The 25,678-nt window shown below is 37.7% G+C and overlaps 1 protein-coding gene across 1 annotated transcript in view; it reads right to left on the bottom strand.

The window, feature by feature from the left end:
- Window positions 1-17,357, bottom strand: part of LOC124273916 — a 72,172-nt gene extending 54,815 nt beyond the window's left edge. Inside the window, exon 1 of the mRNA XM_046709259.1 lies at window positions 17,195-17,357. Coding sequence (XP_046565215.1) covers window positions 17,195-17,312 — 118 coding nt within the window. The 5' untranslated portion in view covers window positions 17,313-17,357. The remainder of the gene's footprint in view (window positions 1-17,194) is intronic.
- Window positions 17,358-25,678: the final 8,321 nt, after the last annotated feature.

The following is a 25,678-nucleotide window of genomic DNA, read 5'->3' as shown; positions in this document are numbered from 1 at the left end:
AGCAACAAGACATCACTATGTTATCACACATCCCTCTGACAACACACTTAAAGACTGCTATATAGTGTATTATACCATATCAACATAGTAACAAGACATCACTATGTTATCACACATCTCTCTGCCAACACCACACTTAAAGACCACTATATAGTGTATTATACCTTATCAACATAGTAACAAGACATCACTATGTTATCACACATCCCTCTGACAACACCACACTTAAAGACTGCTATATAGTGTATTATACCATATCAACATAGCAACAAGACATCACTATGTTATCACACATCCCTCTGACAACACACTTAAAGACTCCTATATAGTGTATTATACCATATCAACATAGTAACAAGACATCACTATGTTATCACACATGCCTCTGACATCAGCACACTGAAAGACTGCTATATAGTGTATTATACCATATCAACATAGCAACAAGACATCACTATGTTATCACACATCCCTCTGACAACACACTTAAAGACTCCTATATAGTGTATTATACCATACCAACATAGTAACAAGACATCACAATGTTATCACACCTCCCTCTAAAAACACACTTAAAGACTGCTATATAGTGTATTATACCATATCAACATAGTAACAAGACATCACAATGTTATCACACATCCCTCTGACAACACCACACTTAAAGACCGCTATATAGTGTATTATACCATATCAACATAGTAACAAGACATCACTATGTTATCACACATCCCTCTGACAACACCACACTTAAAGACTGCTATATAGTGTATTATACCATATCAACATAGTAACAAGACATCACAATGTTATCACACATCCCACTGACAACACACTTAAAGACTGCTATATAGTGTATTATACCATATCAACATAGTAACACGATATCACAATGTTATCACACATCCCTCCGACAACACACTTAAAGACTGCTATATAGTGTATTATACCATATCAACATAGTAACAAGACATCACAATGTTATCACACATCCCTCTGACAACACCACACTTAAAGACCGGTATATAGTGTATTATACCATATCAACATAGTAACAAGACATCACTATGTTATCACACATCCCTCTGACAACACCACACTTAAAGACTCCTATATAGTGTATTATACCATATCAACATAGTAACAACACATCACTATGTTATCACACATCTCTCTGCCAACACCACACTTAAAGACTGCTATATAGTGTATTATACCATATCAACATAGTAACAAGACATCACTATGTTATCACACATCCCTCTGACAACACACTTAAAGACTGCTATATAGTGTATTATACCATATCAACATAGCAACAAGACATCACTATGTTATCACACATCCCTCTCACAACACACTTAAAGACTCCTATATAGTGTATTATACCATATCAACATAGTAACAAGACATCACAATGTTATCACACCTCCCCCTAAAAACACACTTAAAGACTGCTATATAGTGTATTATACCTTATCAACATATTAACAAGACTTCACAATGTTATCACACATGCCTCTGACATCAGCACACTGAAAGATTGCTATATAGTGTATTATACCATATCAACATAGCAACAAGACATCACAATGTTATCACACATCCCACTGACAACACACTTAAAGACTGCTATATAGTGTATTATACCATATCAACATAGTAACACGATATCACAATGTTATCACACATCCCTCCGACAACACACTTAAAGACTGCTATATAGTGTATTATACCATATCAACATAGTAACAAGACATCACAATGTTATCACACATCCCTCTGACAACACCACACTTTTAAGACCGCTATATAGTGTATTATACCTTATCAACATAGTAACAAGACATCACAATGTTATCACACATCCCTCTGACAACCCCACACTTAAAGACCACTATATAGTGTATTATACCTTATCAACATAGTAACAAGACATCACTATGTTATCACACATCCCTCTGACAACACCACACTTAAAGACTGCTATATAGTGTATTATACCATATCAACATAGCAACAAGACATCACAATGTTATCACACATCCCTTTGACAACACACTTAAAGACTGCTATATAGTGTATTGTACCATATCAACAGAGCAATAAGACATCACTATGTTATCACATATCCCTCTGACACCACAACTAAAGACTGCTATATAGTGTATTATACCATATCAACATAGTAACAAGACATCACTATGTTATCACACATCCCTCTGACAACACACTTAAAGACTGCTATATAGTGTATTATACCATATCAACATAGCAACAAGACATCACTATGTTATCACACATCCCTCTCACAACACACTTAAAGACTCCTATATAGTGTATTATACCATATCAACATAGTAACAAGACATCACAATGTTATCACACCTCCCCCTAAAAACACACTTAAAGACTGCTATATAGTGTATTATACCTTATCAACATATTAACAAGACATCACAATGTTATCACACATGCCTCTGACATCAGCACACTGAAAGATTGCTATATAGTGTATTATACCATATCAACATAGCAACAAGACATCACAATGTTATCACACATCCCACTGACAACACACTTAAAGACTGCTATATAGTGTATTATACCATATCAACATAGTAACACGATATCACAATGTTATCACACATCCCTCCGACAACACACTTAAAGACTGCTATATAGTGTATTATACCATATCAACATAGTAACAAGACATCACAATGTTATCACACATCCCTCTGACAACACCACACTTTAAGACCGGTATATAGTGTATTATACCTTATCAACATAGTAACAAGACATCACAATGTTATCACACATCCCTCTGACAACACCACACTTAAAGACCACTATATAGTGTATTATACCTTATCAACATAGTAACAAGACATCACTATGTTATCACACATCCCTCTGACAACACCACACTTAAAGACTGCTATATAGTGTATTATACCATATCAACATAGCAACAAGACATCACAATGTTATCACACATCCCTTTGACAACACACTTAAAGACTGCTATATAGTGTATTGTACCATATCAACAGAGCAATAAGACATCACTATGTTATCACATATCCCTCTGACACCACAACTAAAGACTGCTATATGGTGTATTATACCATATCAACATATCAACAAGACATCACAATGTTATCACACATGCCTCTGACATCAGCACACTGAAAGACTGCTATATAGTGTATTATACCCTATCAACATAGTAACAAGACATCACTATGTTATCACACATCCCTCTGACAACACACTTAAAGACTGCTATATAGTGTATTATACCATATCAACATAGTAACAAGACATCACTATGTTATCACACATCCCTCTCACAACACACTTAAAGACTCCTATATAGTGTATTATACCATATCAACATAGTAACAAGACATCACTATGTTATCACACATCCCTCTCACAACACACTTAAAGACTGCTATATAGTGTATTATACCATATCAACATAGTAACAAGACATCACTATGTTATCACACATCCCTCTGACAACACACTTAAAGACTGCTATATAGTGAATTATACCATATCAACATAGTAACAAGATATCACTATGTTATCACACATCCCTCTGACAACACACTTAAAGACTGCTATATAGTGTATTATACCATATCAACATAGTAACAAGACATCACTATGTTATCACACATCCCTCTGACAACACACTTAAAGACTGCTATATAGTGTATTATACCATATCAACATAGCAACAAGACATCAGTATGTTATCACACATCCCTCTGACGACACACTTAAAGACTGCTAAAAAGTGTATTGTACCATATCAACATATCAACAAGACATCACAATGTTATCACACATGCCTCTGACATCAGCACACTGAAAGAATGCTATATAGTGTATTATACCATATCAACATAGTAACAAGACATCACTATGTTATCGCACATCCCTCTGACAACACACTTAAAGACTGCTATATAGTAAATTATACCATATCAAAGTAGCAACAAGACATCACAATGTTACCACACATCCCTCTGACAACACACTTAAAGACTGCTTCATAGTAAATTATACCATATCAAAGTAGCAACAAGACATCACAATCTTATCACACATCCCTCTGACAACACCACACTTCAAGACCGGTATATAGTGTATTATACCTTATCAACATAGCAACAAGACATCAAAATGTTATCACACATCCCTCTGACAACAGCACACTTAAAGACTGCTATATAGTGTATTATACCATATCAACATAGCAACAAGACATCAGTATGTTATCACACATCCCTCTGACGACACACTTAAAGACTGCCATAAAGTGTATTGTACCATATCAACAGAGCAATAAGACATCACTATGTTATCACATATCCCTCTGACAACACAACTAAAGACTGCTATATAGTGTATTCTACCATATGAACATAGTAACAAGACATCACAATGTTATCACACATCCCTCTGCCAACACACTTAAAGACTGCTATATAGTGTATTATACCATATCAACATATCAACAAGACATCACAATGTTATCACACATGCCTCTGACATCAGCACACTGAAAGAATGCTATATAGTGTATTATACCATATCAACATAGTAACAAGACATCAGTATGTTATCGCACATCCCTCTGACAACACACTTAAAGACTGCTATATAGTAAATTATACCATATCAAAGTAGCAACAAGACATCACAATGTTATCACACATCCCTCTGACAACACACTTAAAGACTGCTATATAGTAAATTATACCATATCAAAGTAGCAACAAGACATCACAATGATATCACACATCCCTCTGACAACACCACACTTAAAGACCGGTATATAGTGTATTATACCTTATCAACATAGTAACAAGACATCACAATGTTATCACACATCCCTCTGACAACACCACACTTAAAGACCGCTATATAGCGTATTATACCTTATCAACATAGTAACAAGACATCACTATGTTATCATACATCCCTCTGACAAGACCACACTTAAAGACTCCTATATAGTGTATTATACCATATCAACATAGTAACATGACATCACTAAGTTATCACACATCCCTCTAACAACACACTTAAAGACTGCTATATAGCGTATTATACCATATCAACATAGTAAAAAGACATCACTATGTTATCACACATCCCTCTCACAACACACTTAAAGACTCCTATATAGTGTATTATACCATATCAACATAGTAACAAGACATCACAATGTTATCACACATCCCTCTGCCAACACACTTAAAGACTGCTATATAGTGTATTATACCATATCAACATATCAACAAGACATCACTATGTTATCACACATGCCTCTGATATCAGCACACTGAAAGATTGCTATATAGTGTATTATACCATATCAACATAGTAACAAAACATCACTATGTTATCGCACATCCCTCTGACAACACACTTCAAGACTGCTATATAGTAAATTATACCATATCAACATAGTAACAAGACATCACAATGTTATCACACATCCCTCTGACAACACACTTAAAGACTGCTATATAGTGAATTATACCATATCAACATAGTAACAAGACACCACAATGTTATCACACATCCCTCTGACAACACACTTAAAGACTGCTATATAGTGAATTATACCATATCAACATAGTAACAAGACTTCACAATTTTATCACACATCCCTCTTAGAACACACTTAAATGCGCTATATAGTGTATTATACCATATCAACATAGCAATAAGACATCACAATGTTATCACACATCCTTCTGACAACACCACACTTAAAGGCTGCTATATAGTGTATTGTACCATATCAACGTAGCAACAAGACATCACTATGTTATCACACATCCCTCTGACAACACACTTAAAGACTGCTATATAGTGAATTATACCATATCAACATAGTAACAAGACACCACAATGTTATCACACATGCCTCTGACAACACCACACTTAAAGGCTGCTATATAGTGTATTATACCATATCAACATAGTATCAAGACATCACTATGTTATCACACATCCCTCTGACAACACACTTAAATACGCTATATAGCGTATTGTACCATATCAACATAGCAACAAGACATCACAATGTTATCACACATCCCTTTGACAACACACTTAAAGACTGCTATATAGTGTATTGTACCATATCAACAGAGCAACAAGACATCACTATGTTATCACATATCCCTCTGTCAACACAACTAAAGACTGCTATATAGTGTATTATACCATATCAACAAGACATCACAATGTTATCACACATGCCTCAGACATCAGCACACTGAAAGAATGCTATATAGTGTATTATACCATATCAACATAGTAACAAGACATCACTATGTTATCGCACATCCCTCTGACAACACACTTAAAGACTGCTATATAGTAAATTATACCATATCAAAGTAGCAACAAGACATCACAATGTTATCACACATCCCTCTGACAACACACTTAAAGACTGCTATATAGTAAATTATACCATATCAAAGTAGCAACAAGACATCACAATGTTATCACACATCCCTCTGACAACACCACACTTAAAGACCGGTATATAGTGTATTATACCTTATCAACATAGTAACAAGACATCACAATGTTATCACACATCCCTCTGACAACACCACACTTTAAGACCGCTATATAGCGTATTATACCTGATCAACATAGTAACAAGACATCACTATGTTATCACACATCCCTCTGACAAGACCACACTTAAAGACTCCTATATAGTGTATTAAACCATATCAACATAGTAACATGACATCACTAAGTTATCACACATCCCTCTAACAACACACTTAAAGACTGCTATATAGTGTATTATACCATATCAACATAGTAACAAGACATCACTATGTTATCACACATCCCTCTCACAACACACTTAAAGACTCCTATATAGTGTATTATACCATATCAACATAGTAACAAGACATCACAATGTTATCACACATCCCTCTGCCAACACACTTAAAGACTGCTATATAGTGTATTATACCATATCAACATATCAACAAGACATCACAATGTTATCACACATGCCTCTGATATCAGCACACTGAAAGATTGCTATATAGTGTATTATACCATATCAACATAGTAACAAGACATCACTATGTTATCGCACATCCCTCTGACAACACACTTAAAGACTGCTATATAGTAAATTATACCATATCAAAGTAGCAACAAGACATCACAATGTTATCACACATCCCTCTGACAACACTTAAAGACTGCTATATAGTGAATTATACCATATTAACATAGTAACAAGACACCACAATGTTATCACACATCCCTCTGACAACACACTTAAAGACTGCTATATAGTGAATTATACCATATCAACATAGTAACAAGACTTCACAATTTTATCACACATCCCTCTTAGAACACACTTAAATGCGCTATATAGTGTATTATACCATATCAACATAGCAATAAGACATCACAATGTTATCACACATCCTTCTGACAACACCACACTTAAAGACTGCTATATAGTGTATTATACCATATCAACATAGTATCAAGACATCACTATGTTATCACACATCCCTCTTAGAACACACTTAAATACGCTATATAGTGTATTATACCATATCAACATAGCAACAAGACATCACTATGTTATCGCACATCCCTCTGACAACACCACACTTAAAGGCTGCTATATAGTGTATTTTACCATATCAACATAGTATCAAGACATCACAATGTTATCACACATCCCTCTGACAACACCACACTTTAAGACCGCTATATAGCGTATTATACCTTATCAACATAGTAACAAGACATCACTATGTTATCACACATCCCTCTGACAAGACCACACTTAAAGACTCCTATATAGTGTATTATACCATATCAACATAGTAACATGACATCACTAAGTTATCGCACATCCCTCTGACAACACACTTAAAGGCTGCTATATAGTGTATTGTACCATATCAACGTAGCAACAAGACATCACTATGTTATCACACATCCCTCTGACAACACACTTAAAGACTGCTATATAGTGAATTATACCATATCAACATAGTAACAAGACACCACAATGTTATCACACATCCCTCTGACAACACACTTAAAGACTGCTATATAGTGAATTATACCATATCAACATAGTAACAAGACATCACAATTTTATCACACATCCCTCTTAGAACACACTTAAATACGCTATATAGTGTATTATACCATATCAACATAGCAATAAGACATCACAATGTTATCACACATCCCTCTGACAACACCACACTTAAAGGCTGCTATATAGTGTATTATACCATATCAACATAGTATCAAGACATCACTATGTTATCACACATCCCTCTGACAACACACTTAAAGACTGCTATATAGTAAATTATACCATATCAAAGTAGCAACAAGACATCACAATGTTATCACACATCCCTCTGACAACACCACACTTTAAGACCGCTATATAGCGTATTATACCTTATCAACATAGTAACAAGACATCACTATGTTATCACACATCCCTCTGACAAGACCACACTTAAAGACTCCTATATAGTGAATTATACCATATCAACATAGTAACAAGACACCACAATGTTATCACACATCCCTCTGACAACACACTTAAAGACTGCTATATAGTGTATTATACCATATCAACATAGTATCAAGACATCACTATGTTATCACACATCCCTCTTAGAACACACTTAAATACGCTATATAGTGTATTATACCATATCAACATAGCAATAAGACATCACTATGTTATCGCACATCCCTCTGACAACACCCTTAAAGGCTGCTATATAGTGTATTTTACCATATCAACATAGTATCAAGACATCACTATGTTATCACACATCCCTCTTAGAACACACTTAAAGACGCTATATGGTGTATTATACCATATCAACATAGTAATAAGACATCACAATGTTATCACATATCCTTCAGACAACCCACTTAAAGACTGCTATATTAAACAATTATACTCTTGTAGAGGTCGATATCGGTTTTTATTGACCTGAGTAAAACAATATCGACCGAGTTTGCGAGGTTGATATTGTTTTCTCAGAGGTCAATAAAACTCGATATCGACCTCTACAAGAGTCTATAATTGTTTTATTTTATAATGAAGAAAACGGGTTTTAACATAAACTTTTAATGCACACACTGTGCCATCTATCGGAGTGATCTGATTGGCTGAAAAGCGGGGGAAGCCCCTTCGTACGGGATTCCTTGCCTATATTTAGTAACCCAAGTCAATATCGTAATTTATCAGAAAACTCAAGTCAATATCGTGTTTTGTAGTCAATCATGTGACGGTCTTTTGACCAATCGTGGTACTGGAAAAATACTACCTATATAATAAAGTGAATTATACCATATCAACATAGTAACAAGACATCACTATGTTATCACACATCCCTCTGACAACACACTTAAAGACTGCTAATTAGTGTATTATACCATATCAACATAGTAAGAAGACATCAAAATGTTATCACAAATCCCTCTGACAACACACTGAAAGACTGCTATATAGTGTATTATACCATATCATCACAGTAACAAGACATCACAATCTATTCACACATCCCTCTGACAACAACACACTTAAAGACTGCTATATAGTGTATTATACCATATCAACATAGTAACAAGACATCACAATGTTATCACACATCCCTCTGACAACACCACACTTAAAGACTGCTATATAGTATATTATACCATATCAACATAGTAACAAGACATCACTATGTTCTCACACATCCCTCTGACAACACACTTACAGGACTACTATATAGTGTATTGTACCTTATCAACATAGTAACAAGACATCACTATGTTATCACACATCCCTCTGACAACACACTTACAGGACTACTATATAGTGTATTGTACCATATCAACATAGTAACAAGACATCACAATGTTATCACAAATCCCTCTGACAACAACACACTTAAAGACTGCTATATAGTGTATTGTACCATATCAACATAGTAACAAGACATCACTATGTTATCACACATCCCTCTGAGAACACACTTAAAGACTGCTATATAGTGTATTATACCATAATCACAATGTTATCACACATCCCTCTGACAACACACTTACAGGACTGCTATATAGTGTATTATACCATATCAACATAGTAACAAGACATCACTATGTTATCACAGATCCCTCTGACAACACACTTAAAGACTTCTATATAGTGAATTATACCATATCAACATAGTAACAAGACATCACTATGTTATCACACATCCCTCTGACAACACACTTAAAAACTGCTATATAGTGTATTGTACCATATCAACAAAGCAACAAGACATCACTATGTTATCACACATCCCTCTGAGAACACACTTAAAGACTGCTATATAGTGTATTATACCATATCAACATAGCAACAAGACATCACTATGTTATCACACATCCCTCTGACAACACACTTAAAGACTGCTATATAGTGTATTATACCATATCAACATAGCAACAAGACATCACTATGTTATCACACATCCCTCTGACAACACACTTAAAGACTGCTATATAGTGTATTGTACCATATCAACATAGTATCAAGACATCACTATGTTATCACACATCCCTCTGAGAACACACTTAAAGACTGCTATATAGTGTATTATACCATATCAACATAGCAACAAGACATCACTATGTTATCACACATCCCTCTGACAACACACTTAAAGACTGCTATATAGTGTATTGTACCATATCAACATAGCAACAAGACATCACTATGTTATCACACATCCCTCTGACAACACACTTAAAGACTGCTATATAGTGTATTGTACCATATCAACATAGCAACAAGACATCACTATGTTATCACACATCCCTCTGACAACAACACACTTAAAAACTGCTATATAGTGTATTGTACCATATCAACATAGCAACAAGACATCACAATGTTATCACACATCCCTCTGACAACACACTTAAATACGCTATATAGTGTATTATACCATATCAACATAGCAATAAGACATCACAATGTTATCACACATCCCTCTGACAACACCACACTTAAAGGCTGCTATATAGTGTATTTTACCATATCAACATAGTATCAAGACATCACTATGTTATCACACATCCCTCTGACAACACACTTAAAGACGCTATATAGTGTATTATACCATATCAACATAGTAATAAGACATCACAATGTTATCACACATCCTTCTGACAACAGCGCTTAAAGACTGCTATATAGTGAATTATACCATATCAACATAGTAACAAGACATCACCATGTTATCACACATCCCTCTGATAACACCAACTTCAACACCGGCTATATAGTGTATTATACCATATCAACATAGCAATAAGACATCACAATGTTATCACACATCCCTCTGACAACACCACACTTAAAGACTGCTATATAGTGTATTTTACCATATCAACATAGTATCAAGACATCACTATGTTATCACAAATCCCTCTGACAACACACTTAAAGACTGCTATATAGTGTATTGTACCATATCAACAAAGCAACAAGACATCACTATGTTATCACACATCCCTCTGAGAACACACTTAAAGACTCCTATATAGTGTATTATACCATATCAACATAGCAACAAGACATCACTATGTTATCACACATCCCTCTGAGAACACACTTAAAGACTGCTATATAGTGTATTGTACCATATCAACATAGCAACAAGACATCACTATGTTATCACACATCCCTCTGACAACACACTTAAAGACTCCTATATAGTGTATTGTACCATATCAACATTAGCAACAAGACATCACTATGTTATCACACATCCCTCTGACAACACACTTAAAGACTGCTATATAGTGTATTGTACCATATCAACATAGTAACAAGACATCACTATGTTATCACACATCCCTCTGACAACAACACACTGAAAGATTGCTATATAGTGTATTATACCTTATCAACATAGTAACAAGACATCACTATGTTATCACACATCCCTCTGACAACACACTTACAGGACTACTATATAGTGTATTGTACCATATCAACATAGTAACAAGACATCACAATGTTATCACAAATCCCTCTGACAACAACACACTTAAAGACTGCTATATAGTGTATTGTACCATATCAACATAGTAACAAGACATCACTATGTTATCACAGATCCCTCTGAAACACACACTTAAAGACTGCTATATAGTGTATTATACCATAATCACAATGTTATCACACATCCCTCTGACAACACACTTACAGGACTGCTATATAGTGTATTATACCATATCAACATAGTAACAAAACATCACTATGTTATCACAGATCCCTCTGACAACACACTTAAAGACTGCTATATAGTGAATTATACCATATCAACATAGTAACAAGACATCACTATGTTATCACACATCCCTCTGACAACACACTTAAAGACCGCTATATAGTGTATTGTACCATATCAACATAGTAACAACACATCACTATGTTATCACACATCCCTGTGACAACACCACACTTAAAGACCGGTATATAGTGTATTATACCTTATCAACATAGTAACAAGACATCACTATGTTATCACACATCCCTCTGACAACACACTTACAGGACTACTATATAGTGTATTGTACCATATCAACATAGTAACAAGACATCACAATGTTATCACAAATCCCTCTGACAACAACACACTTAAAGACTGCTATATAGTGTATTGTACCATATCAACATAGTAACAAGACATCACTATGTTATCACAGATCCCTCTGAGAACACACTTAAAGACTGCTATATAGTGTATTATACCATAATCACAATGTTATCACACATCCCTCTGACAACACACTTACAGGACTGCTATATAGTGTATTATACCATATCAACATAGTAACAAAACATCACTATGTTATCACAGATCCCTCTGACAACACACTTAAAGACTCCTATATAGTGTATTGTACCATATCAACATAGCAACAAGACATCACTATGTTATCACACATCCCTCTGACAACACACTTAAAGACTGCTATATAGTGTATTGTACCATATCAACGTAGCAACAAGACATCACTATGTTATCACACATCCCTCTGACAACACACTGAAAGATTGCTATATAGTGTATTATACCTTATCAACATAGTAACAAGACATCACTATGTTATCACACATCCCTCTGACAACACACTTACAGGACTACTATATAGTGTATTGTACCATATCAACATAGTAACAAGACATCACAATGTTATCACAAATCCCTCTGACAACAACACACTTAAAGACTGCTATATAGTGTATTGTACCATATCAACATAGTAACAAGACATCACTATGTTATCACAGATCCCTCTGAGAACACACTTAAAGACTGCTATATAGTGTATTATACCATAATCACAATGTTATCACACATCCCTCTGACAACACACTTACAGGACTGCTATATAGTGTATTATACCATATCAACATAGTAACAAAACATCACTATGTTATCACAGATCCCTCTGACAACACACTTAAAGACTGCTATATAGTGAATTATACCATATCAACATAGTAACAAGACATCACTATGTTATCACACATCCCTCTGACAACACACTTAAAGACTGCTATATAGTGTATTGTACCATATCAACATAGTAACAACACATCACTATGTTATCACACATCCCTCTGACAACACACTTAAAAACTGCTATATAGTGTATTGTACCATATCAACAAAGCAACAAGACATCACTATGTTATCACACATCCCTCTGAGAACACACTTAAAGACTGCTATATAGTGTATTATACCATATCAACATAGCAACAAGACATCACTATGTTATCACACATCCCTCTGACAACACACTTAAAGACTGCTATATAGTGTATTGTACCATATCAACATAGCAACAAGACATCACTATGTTATCACACATCCCTCTGACAACACACTTAAAGACTCCTATATAGTGTATTGTACCATATCAACATAGGAACAAGACATCACTATGTTATCACACATCCCTCTGACTACACACTTAAAGACTGCTATATAGTGTATTGTACCATATCAACATAGCAACAAGACATCACTATGTTATCACACATCCCTCTGACAACAACACACTTAAAAACTGCTATATAGTGTATTGTACCATATCAACATAGCAACAAGACATCACAATGTTATCACACATCCCTCTTAGAACACACTTAAATACGCTATATAGTGTATTATACCATATCAACATAGCAATAAGACATCACAATGTTATCACACATCCCTCTGACAACACCACACTTAAAGGCTGCTATATAGTGTATTTTACCATATCAACATAGTATCAAGACATCACTATGTTATCACACATCCCTCTGACAACACACTTAAAGACGCTATATAGTGTATTATACCATATCAACATAGCAATAAGACATCACAATGTTATCACACATCCTTCTGACAACGCACTTAAAGACTGCTATATAGTGAATTATACCATATCAACATAGTAACAAGACATCACCATGTTATCACACATCCCTCTGATAACACACTTCAATACGCTATATAGTGTATTATACCATATCAACATAGCAATAAGACATCACAATGTTATCACACATCCCTCTGACAACACCACACTTAAAGGCTGCTATATAGTGTATTTTACCATATCAACATAGTATCAAGACATCACTATGTTATCACAAATCCCTCTGACAACACACTTAAAGACTGCTATATAGTGTATTGTACCATATCAACGTAGCAACAAGACATCACTATGTTATCACACATCCCTCTGAGAACACACTTAAAGACTGCTATATAGTGTATTATACCATATCAACATAGCAACAAGACATCACTATGTTATCACACATCCCTCTGAGAACACACTTAAAGACTGCTATATAGTGTATTGTACCATATCAACATAGCAACAAGACATCACTATGTTATCACACATCCCTCTGACAACACACTTAAAGACTCCTATATAGTGTATTGTACCATATCAACGTAGCAACAAGACATCACTATGTTATCACACATCCCTCTGACAACACACTTAAAGACTGCTATATAGTGTATTGTACCATATCAACATAGCAACAAGACATCACTATGTTATCACACATCCCTCTGACAACAACACACTTAAAAACTGCTATATAGTGTATTATACCATATCAACAGAGCAATAAGACATCACAATGTTATCACACATCCCTCTGACAACACACTTAAAGACGCTATATAGTGTATTATACCATATCAACATAGCAATAAGACATCACAATGTTATCACACATCCTTCTGACAACGCACTTAAAGACTGCTATATAGTGAATTATACCATATCAACATAGTAACAAGACATCACCATGTTATCACACATCCCTCTGATAACACACTTCAATACGCTATATAGTGTATTATACCATATCAGCATAGCAATAAGACATCACAATGTTATCACACATCCCTCTGACAACACCACACTTAAAGGCTGCTATATAGTGTATTTTACCATATCAACATAGTATCAAGACATCACTATGTTATCACACATCCCTCTGACAACACACTTAAAGACTGCTATATAGTGAATTATACAATATCAACATAGTAACAAGACATCACAATTTTATCACACATCCCTCTTAGAACACACTTAAAGACGCTATATAGTGTATTATACCATATCAACATAGCAATAAGACATCACAATGTTATCACACATCCCTCTGACAACACCACACTTAAAGACTGCTATATAGTGTATTATACCATATCAACATAGTATCAAGACATCACTATGTTATCACACATCCCTCTGACAACACACTTAAAGACTGCTATATAGTGTATTATACCATATCAACATAATAACAAGACATCACTAAGTTATCACACATCCCTCTGACAACACACTTAAAGACCGCTATACGGTATGCATATATTTGTTTCAGCAGTATTACAGGAGTATGATGTTGTTTGTAAACAAATCGAGACTGGACCAGACAATCCAGTGATACGATGACAGAGCATGTGTTTATGACTATGAAATCAACCAAGTCAGGGAGTGTCATGTTGCCAAGTTACAACCAAGCAAGGTTGCTAGGGACTCATTCTAACTCAGTATTCAAAGCATTATCCCTGTCAATAGCTGAAACAGTTCATTGAATAGTTTCATTACAATAACTGCCATTTTTCTTGGCTTTAATATATATACATTGGCAGCAAGAACCACATCACTGTTTTCAAGCTTGGATGAGTTTGGAATGGATACAGGCAGGAGAAAAGTATTCACGCTGCAAATGTGCAATTGGTCTGGTCGCCATGGTTACAGAAACAAATAACATTTAAGTGGAAACATTCACATTATGTGTTTGGAGACATCAATGTAAATATAATCAGTGACCAATGGAGTCCAAATACAGGCAAAACATGAATAGCATACCTGCCAAAATACCTGTCCAGTTTCAACCATGTTGAATGAGTTATTAACAGATGTCATGGGTTGTAACAGTTAGTAGCATGTTTACAAATGACAACCCACTCCTAGCTGGGTAGTGAAACAAATTCCCAATGCTTTACAGCCATTTCTTAAATAACTTCTGGAATCATGTCACAGTGACCTCAACGAAGTGTTTTGCTTGAGGATATCCCAGCTCTGCTACATTAAGTAGGTCGAAGCTAGTAGGCCAGGAGCAAGTTGGATATCACACTATGTCTTCCACACTTGGAATTGTCTCCCACACACGTCTTGTCATACCCTTTATAAACAGGTTCCTCGGGAATTATCAGGTCTGGAATTTGAAGGTTTTTTTACGCGACATATTTCTATGAAAATATGTTGTCGGGGGATTGGACTGAGCATGTCACAACTTTTCTGGCGTCACGCAATAAAGTTGGGATAAGTTTGGATGAGGTGTTTGTTTGGTATAAAAAGGTCCAATTTAGACAACATATAAACACGTATTGGGATACAAACACCAGGTTTGATGGCGTGGTGTTTTATCAAACTCACAAATTCCACAAAACACAAGTCCGTGGATGGAGGAAGTTGGGGTAGAACTAAGACGTACGAAGAAAGCAAGTCAGGACAAGGGACTTACCTAAGTTTAGTCCTGACACAGAGCTTAATTCATTTTCCCAATTAGCCCAGGAGCTGCCAGCGTTCTCACTGAGAGGCGGACTATGGTCCGAGCTCGTGCTATCCATGACTATCCGCATTGCAACATCAGGCTTGAGAAATTCCTTCGCAACTACACTCAGCCATTTTGCTTCCAACTATACTCTGTTCCAAAATTTGTGAAGTTTCGGTGCCACAGCGCAGATTGGTAAACAAGTCTTAATCTGAAGCGATAGCGGCCTTACGGCGTCGGCACCTACGGTGAAATCTATGATAGATATGCGACACGACTGAACAGTAAGCTGGTAGTCAAAAATGCAAGGGCACCTTCGTGGCAGCAGTCGACATATTTGCAAATAGTTGCTCCTGTTTCATTGAGATCATTTAGGCTTAGCTGACATATTTCTCTCGAAGGTCCAGTTAGAAGAAAATGCAAGAGATACTGTGATGTTATCTTTAATAAGACATCCGTCAGATTTGATATCGCCGTATTTAAGTGCAGAATTGTGACACCGTACATGGTCTTCCTCTTTGATTTGTGACAACATGGACTAGAAGATCTCTACCAGGGAATGAGGTTATGGTTTAACGGATCTCTTCATCCGCGTTCTGATAGGAGCTGCCAGGTAGCCAAGTGGTTGAAGCGTTCGCTTATCATGCCGTGATCTGGCTGGAATGTAGCTAAAACGGGGTAAACCAATACTCATTCGCTATGACTATAGTCTGTTTGCAGTGAAAACGTACCGATAAATGTCACTTTATCACTTTACCCAAAAGTAAAACAATAAAGTGAAATTAAGACTGCGAATCCTCATGATTTTACCTTGCCAATTAAACATTTAAATCTCAGAATTTTATTCGACTTAGGATAAAGGTTGTTTAACAAACGATCATAGTTTCACATGGCTATTATTGGTTTGTATTACAAGGGGTATGCACGTCAAATGAAACACCGAAAACGACAAGGGTTGTTATAAGTTAACGCTCTTCACGTACCGCACTTGCATTTGTTTCACTGTTCCAACTACTGCGCTTACCCCCTTGTAATACAATCCAGTAATAGCGATTTGAATCTATGATCGTTTGTTAAATTTCACTTTATTTGATTTACTTTTTTGTTTAAAGTGAAATTCATCGGTACGTTTTCAATGCAAACAGACTATACATGGTTGAATTGCTTCTACCAAAACAACGGTTCACTGTTTCAGGTTGAAGCTTACATTAATGACGTCAAGGTTGATGTCTTCGCAGATATGGTATCATATATTTCGAGTACAGTATTTGTTTTGATTGTTTATTGTTTAACGCCGCACTGAGCAATATTCGGCGACAGTATGTAAATAATCGAGGCTGGACCAGAACACCAATTCTAACCCGGGTCTCCACGGGTACATAGTGCAGTAACTTAGCTCTACCTCCAAAGCATGTTATGTTCATCCTATTCGAAATAACAATTGTTAATTGCAGTCACTTTCATGATATCAAAAAAAGATGTGCTTTCAAGGCCCAGAATAAGACAATGTGCCGATCAACGTCCTGTTGGGAAGTGGTTCATTAACTGTGGGCATCTGCAACCCTTTAACTTTAGCAGCGATGCTCCCCAGCTGCGATCTTCAAGTCAGAAACCTACAACAGGGTTCGAATCCCATGTTTCCAGCTTCTTCAGCATCCAGTGCTCGAGGGTTTCACTGAGGCAGTAAACAGTGTGCCAAATAGTTTACAAAGTTTGCTAGCCAGTCGGTCTAGCTGTGCCTGAAAGTTACTAGCCCACAAAGTAATTCACTAGCCCGAAATTTCAATACAGACACGGGTTTCACGGGTAATATGATGAACATTTTTATCATGATTTTGCATGATTTAAAAGTGTATTATAACGTAGCAAGTCGGAGAGATTGATATATTTACAAAATGGTTCCTTGAAAATTCACCAGCCAGCCGGGCAAGTGACTGTGGAGATTTACTGGCACGACTGGATTTTTACTAGCCACGGACTAGCGGGCCAGTGGCTATTTCGCACACTGGTAGTAAACCTTTAGGATCTGAATGACTTAGTTAAGTCGGATGCGTCGACAATAGCCAAGCTGACAGACCTGACACAGAAGTATTGTTCATAGTGTATCCACATACTTGATTATGGTCGTACCTGACAGTTGACGGACATGGGAGTACTTGGCCACATCCCGGCGAATGCTGCAAGAACACGGTCTGCACGCGCCACCATGATGAACTCATGATGCAGACGGACTGGGTGCATTTCAAGGTTACAAACATTCGTGTACGTTTCGTCGATAACCATACAGCAGTTTTATTTGAACATATACTTTCATTAAAAATTATTGAAAAATTTCTTCTGCACTGTAAAGTAATGCACGCACCTTGTGCCGGGGTAGGGTCAGGTGACCGGCTATTTCGCACACTGGTAGTAAACCTTTAGGATCTGAATGACTTAGTTAAGTCGGATGCGTCGACAATAGCCAAGCTGACAGACCTGACACAGAAGTATTGTTCATAGTGGAGTTTAACCGAACTCAGGTTTCACCAACTTATATAACTTAAAAAAACTGACTGACTGACTGACTGAGTTTGATTTTACGCCGCTTTAAGCAATATTCCAGCAACATCACGGTGGGGGACACCAGAAATGGGCCCCACACATTGTACCCATGTGGGGATTCGAACCCGGGTCTTCGGCGTGACGAGCCAACGCTTTAACCACTAGGCTACCCCACCGCCCCCTTAAAAAGAGGCCTAGGTCACAAAGTGACTTGGGCAAGAGCGCAGATAACACGTCAGCTGCCTGGTGAACAGGGGACGTGGATCTGATCACCTTACTGTCCCCGACTGAAAAACTACAGGAACATTGAAACTCGTACTTAATGTTTTGAGAAGTAGATGGATGCGAACCGGACCTTCAGCGACACTATGACAAGACGGATCCTAGCCAGACCATGATATGCATCACGCTGAATACTTGAACTTAACTGATGTAGACAAGTTTAAAACTACAAGTCCTATTTATATATCACCATTTTACGGCTGTGTGATTTCAGACCTGGTGTGATACCCTTGGCACAGATTCTCGGGTATGAGATACAGTTCCTTGCTAGTCAAGCACGTGCAACATGATGCTCAACAGTCTCCAGACACATGCGCAGAATGGCTGTCTACAGACGGACGGCAGAAATATAATAAAATGTCTATTTTACGTTTTAACAAGATTAATCTGTCTTGTTCTTAGTTTCAAGTTGGGCAACAATCAACATTATATATATATATATATTAATACAAAAATATCTCACCTGTACATCTGTACATTATCTATTTAATGAATTATGCATGTTTATAAATATATTAATACAAATATATCTCACCTGTACATCATGTAGCCATATATTTCTTTAAGCCGTACGTATCACGGCTTGGTATATCTGCAATATTGTAATCTTAGGGAACCAATAAAAAACCCAAAAAAAACCCAAACAAAACAATCAACATTGTTGTCGGACATCACACGCATGTAGCCAGGCCGGAAGCTTGATTGTCAGTAATACCAATGCATTCCCTGAATCACAAAACTGTTGTTTTGATGATCGACACAGTTTTGTGATTAATTCCAACTGTCACAAACAGTGTATACGCTTCAAGGTTTGTTTTGCACGTGGTCTTCGTCGTTGCAGGGCATGGATCTCAGTTGTCTGGTTCAGACTCGATTATTAACAGACCGCCGTCATACAGAAACTGTTGGAATATTGCTGACTGTGGCATTTGGCTCTTCTTTTTTAAAAAAATATTCATTTTTCAATTGTGGTGGTGGTGTGATATGTGATAGATAACACATTCGAAGCACATCCAGGACCAATCTGCACATAATCCCCGGACAACATCAGTTTTGTATATACCCGTGAAGATCCAGGTTAGAACTGATCTTCAGAAACCCATGCTTGTCGTAAGAGACGACTAACGGGGTCGGATGGTCAGGCTCGTTGACTTGACATGTCATAGGTTCCCAATTGCGTGGATGGATGTCCATGCTGTTGATCACTGGATTGCCTGGTCCAGACTCGATTATTTAGAGACCGCCGCCATATAGCTGGAATATTGCTGAGGGCGGCATTAAACAACAAACAAACAACAATTGTGCCTACATATACTTAGTGAAGTAGTTGTTGAACAGTACTGTCCAGCCAGCTTGGTAGATAATATTTACAAGCCAGTGTTAGATATGAGTAGCACCATTTTAACCGGAAATTCCTTTCCTGTTTCTGTAGTGACACGATCCTTGCGCTAGTCCTCTGTAGTGATATACGCCTGGCACCAGCTTCTATGTAGTGATATAGGCCTGGCACCAGCTTCTATGTAGTGATATAGGCCTGGCACCAGCTTCTGTGTAGTGATATAGGCCTGGCACCAGCTTCTATGTAGTGATATAGGCCTGGCACCAGCTTCTATGTAGTGATATAGGCCTGGTACCAGCTTCTATGTAGTGATATAGGCCTGGCACCAGCTTCTATGTAGTGATATAGGCCTGGGACCAGCTTCTATGTAGTGATATAGGCCTGGCACCAGCTTCTATGTAGTGATATAGGCCTGGCACCAGCTTCTATGCAGTGATATAGGCCTGGCACCAGCTTCTATGTAGTGATATTGGCCTGGTACCAGCTTCTATGTAGTGATATAGGCCTGGCACCAGCTTCTATGTAGTGATATAGGCCTGGTACCAGCTTCTATGTAGTGATATAGGCCTGGTACCAGCTTCTATGTAGTGATATAGGCCTGGTACCAGCTTCTATGTAGTGATATGGGCCTGGCACCAGCTTCTATGTAGTGATATAGGCCTGGTACCAGCTTCTATGTAGTGATATAGGCCTGGTACCAGCTTCTATGTAGTGATATGGGCCTGGCACCAGCTTCTATGTAGTGATATAGGCCTGGTACCAGCTTCTATGTAGTGATATAGGCCTGGTACCAGCTTCTATGTAGTGATATAGGCCTGGCACCAGCTTCTATGTAGTGATATAGGCCTGGTACCAGCTTCTATGTAGTGATATAGGCCTGGCACCAGCTTCTATGTAGTGATATAGGCCTGGTACCAGCTTCTATGTAGTGATATAGGCCTGGCACCAGCTTCTATGTATTGTGTTTTTGTGTGAGTAATAGTGGCGTAGGTGACTGTCGTAGAAATTGTTTGGTATTGGTCAGTCTAAGCAATGGCAAAGAATATGAAGGTGTCTTTCCGGCAAAGTTTTAAGGACGCTCAACAGCAGCGAGTGGAGCTTTCATGGTAGTTTCGTACTAGAATCAGAGTTATCTGCCCTTGTTGCTTCATGGTTTCCAGACCTGTTTGGGTGGGTCAGTTTCCAGATAGCTGGCTGTACGTCTATAAGAAGGAGTTGACAGCGATTAAAAACCTTGTCGTCTCTCGATTTGTTCCTAATCTACCTGGGACGCATTTGAACATCTTATCCTTGACATCACTCCAGGCGAAACAAAAAGCACGCCATTACAACTTTTCAGTTCTTAAAGGCAGAAAGGACTCATTAGACTTCTGGCTGTGGCCGAGAGATGTTTGGGTCTGTGTATCCGAGTTCAACATTAATTTGATGTTGTGGTTGCTCTCACAAAGTTTGTGATCCCCAAATCAATTTTGTTCTGAAAATAACCAGTGTCAGGTAGCTTTGTAATGGGTTAAAGCCATATTCATGAATTATACATTCTTGAGATTCTACAGAAGCAACCCTAAAATGTGTTCAGATGGTTCATAATTATATTGCTGGATTGAGGAGTTAAAGTTATCAATATCTTAGAATGACTTCTCCATGCGGATTGGGTCGGTGTTGCTTCAGTGTATCCACATACTTGATTATGGTCGTACCTGACAGTTGACGGACATGGGAGTACTTGGCCACATCCCGGCGAATGCTGCAAGAACACGGTCTGCACGCGCCACCATGATGAACTCATGATGCAGACGGACTGGGTGCATTTCAAGGTTACAAACATTCGTGTACGTTTCGTCGATAACCATACAGCAGTTTTATTTGAACATATACTTTCATTAAGAATTATTGAAAAATTTCTTCTGCACTGTAAAGTAATGCACGCACCTTGTGCCGGGGTAGGGTCAGGTGACCGACTTTCGCTTGACGTCACACACAGAATCACGAAACGAGTACAGATTCTCGGGTTCCGCACATGCACGTCTGCTATGTGTGTAACATGAACGAACGCTGCTGCATTCTTGCAATTCCTGCAGCGTGCATAGCGAAACATCGCGGCAGCACAAACTAGGAACAGACTATAACCATTCCTGTCTATCTTAGAGGAGGGGGGAGGAAGTTGGATCCAATGCCCGAAACAGTAGTATATACGCGCAGTTGAGCACAGTCGAGTCTTTCACTAAATCTAACCACACCCTTGCCAAAAACAAGTAACACGTCGATGGAACAATGTTCGCATGACAGATGACAAGGAGGATGGGGAACCATGTATCATGTTAGTGACTCCCCAACTTAGGAGGGGGCACATTGGAACAGCCATGTTGGACCCCCAATGAAGTTTTCGCCATGCTCGCCGAATATGCGCAGAAAATATGCTAAAGCTTCGCTGGCTTTTAGCTCGTTACATCAATATAGCGTTGCATTAAGTTAAAATTTATCTTCGCGCTGGTGTTCTGCTTTTGCCGGCCTTGTAGAGTAATGTCTGAAGGCCCTCCACGTGTGCAGGCCAAGTCCTGCTTGATGGATGTGAAACAGGACCGCGCCTGTGTTTTCTTCTCCTCAAAGATGAAATATATTCGTCTCAAAATTTCATGAAGAAAAGAAAAGATGCATGGGTAACATGTTGACAAACTGGTGTTCCTGAGTGGAGACTCGAATTGTCAGATGCAGCCTAGTCACAGCATTATCTGACTCCGTCTTATCACCTACGTGCATTGAAAAAGGACCAGACACGCTACTTAAGAAATTGCCGTTTATAACTGTTTAAATGTGGAACATCATACATGCGTCACCAGGGAAAGTAATGTCAGATTGCTGAAACATCTGTTGAAGTTATCGGATGTTGCATGATGTCAGCACATGAAAAACCTTGTGAGAAATGAGAGATACCCCAATACTTTCTGAAGTGAACGGAGGAGTGAGTGAGTATGGTTTTATGCCGCTTTTAGCAATATTCCAGCGGCGGCGGACACCAGAAATGGGCTTCACACATTGTACCCATGTGGGGAATCGAACCCGGGAATTCAGCGTGACGAGCGTACGATTTAACCACTAGGCTACTCCATCGGCCCGAACGGAGGAAAATACTCCTACACATATATATTCAGAGGGACATAGGAATTAGGAATAATTAAAATAGAATTTACTTCATTAGAAAGGTTTCCTCAAAGGACATGCAGTAGCCTACTATCAGTCAGCTTACTAGTACTGTTTACAGCTTACTGTCTGTTTAGGGAATCCATGTTTAAACTGGTGTTCCGCAATCTCCGTGTGTGCGCGGAGAGAGACGACTTTATGGGTAGGTTGGTTGGCCTCGATGACTTGGTTCGTTGTGTGTAGTTGTCAACCGCTGATTATCAAGTATGTACGGGAAGCCATGGTATATACTGCTGCTGCTACACCACCACCATCATCACCACCACCACCACTACTACTACAACTACCCATTACCTACCCGTGAAGGTCCGGGTTAGAATGAACCTTCAGTAACCCATGCTTGTCGTAAGAGGCGACCAACGGGATCGGGTGGTCTGACTTGGTTGACACATGTCATCTGTTCCCAATTGCGCAGATCGATGTTCATGCTGTTAATCACTGGATTGTCTGGTCCAGAATCGATTATTTACATACCGCCGCCATACAGCTGGAATATTGCTGAGTGCGACGTAAAACTAAACTCACTCACTCATTATATACATCTTGATATACAGGTACACAATACGCATCAACAATTTTACCGAGCAGTGACACCTGAGTACAATATTCAATTTCGAAACAAGCTGGTTTGGTTTGGTGGTACATGTAACATGATAGCTTTACACATTTTGGATATTTTTCTTTTAGTTCCTAGTTTTCGACTATTGATAAAGAAATTTTGTTTAGTGTACATAAATTTGTGAATTAGCGTTTTTTCTCTAATGTTCCAAAACTGGACAGACCCATAAGTAATAAAAAAAATCATCCCCTAGATCAGTTATTTTACTAAGTGAACATTTTCTTTCCGTTTCAATGGAAGGTTGTGACTGTAGCTTCTAAACTTAACACTACGCGCCACACATTTTCAAGAAAGAATAGGTGATTTTCAAAACTCAAGGTTTCATTTTTAGGCTGTACATTGTCCACTTGTGTTAATGAGCAAGTGTGAAAAGTATTTCAGTGCGTCACGACGTGTCGGCTTAGTGTGATTTTTACCACGCTCGCGTGCGTGTGTGCTTACGTGGTGGAGCTTTGGTGGAACTCACGAGCCGACA

Source organism: Haliotis rubra, unplaced genomic scaffold (genome assembly GCF_003918875.1).
Source record: "Haliotis rubra isolate DU_JTF1 unplaced genomic scaffold, ASM391887v1 Scf186, whole genome shotgun sequence".
NCBI classification, from domain to species: domain Eukaryota; kingdom Metazoa; phylum Mollusca; class Gastropoda; order Lepetellida; family Haliotidae; genus Haliotis; species Haliotis rubra.
This window is presented reverse-complemented; position numbering and strand designations above follow the sequence as displayed.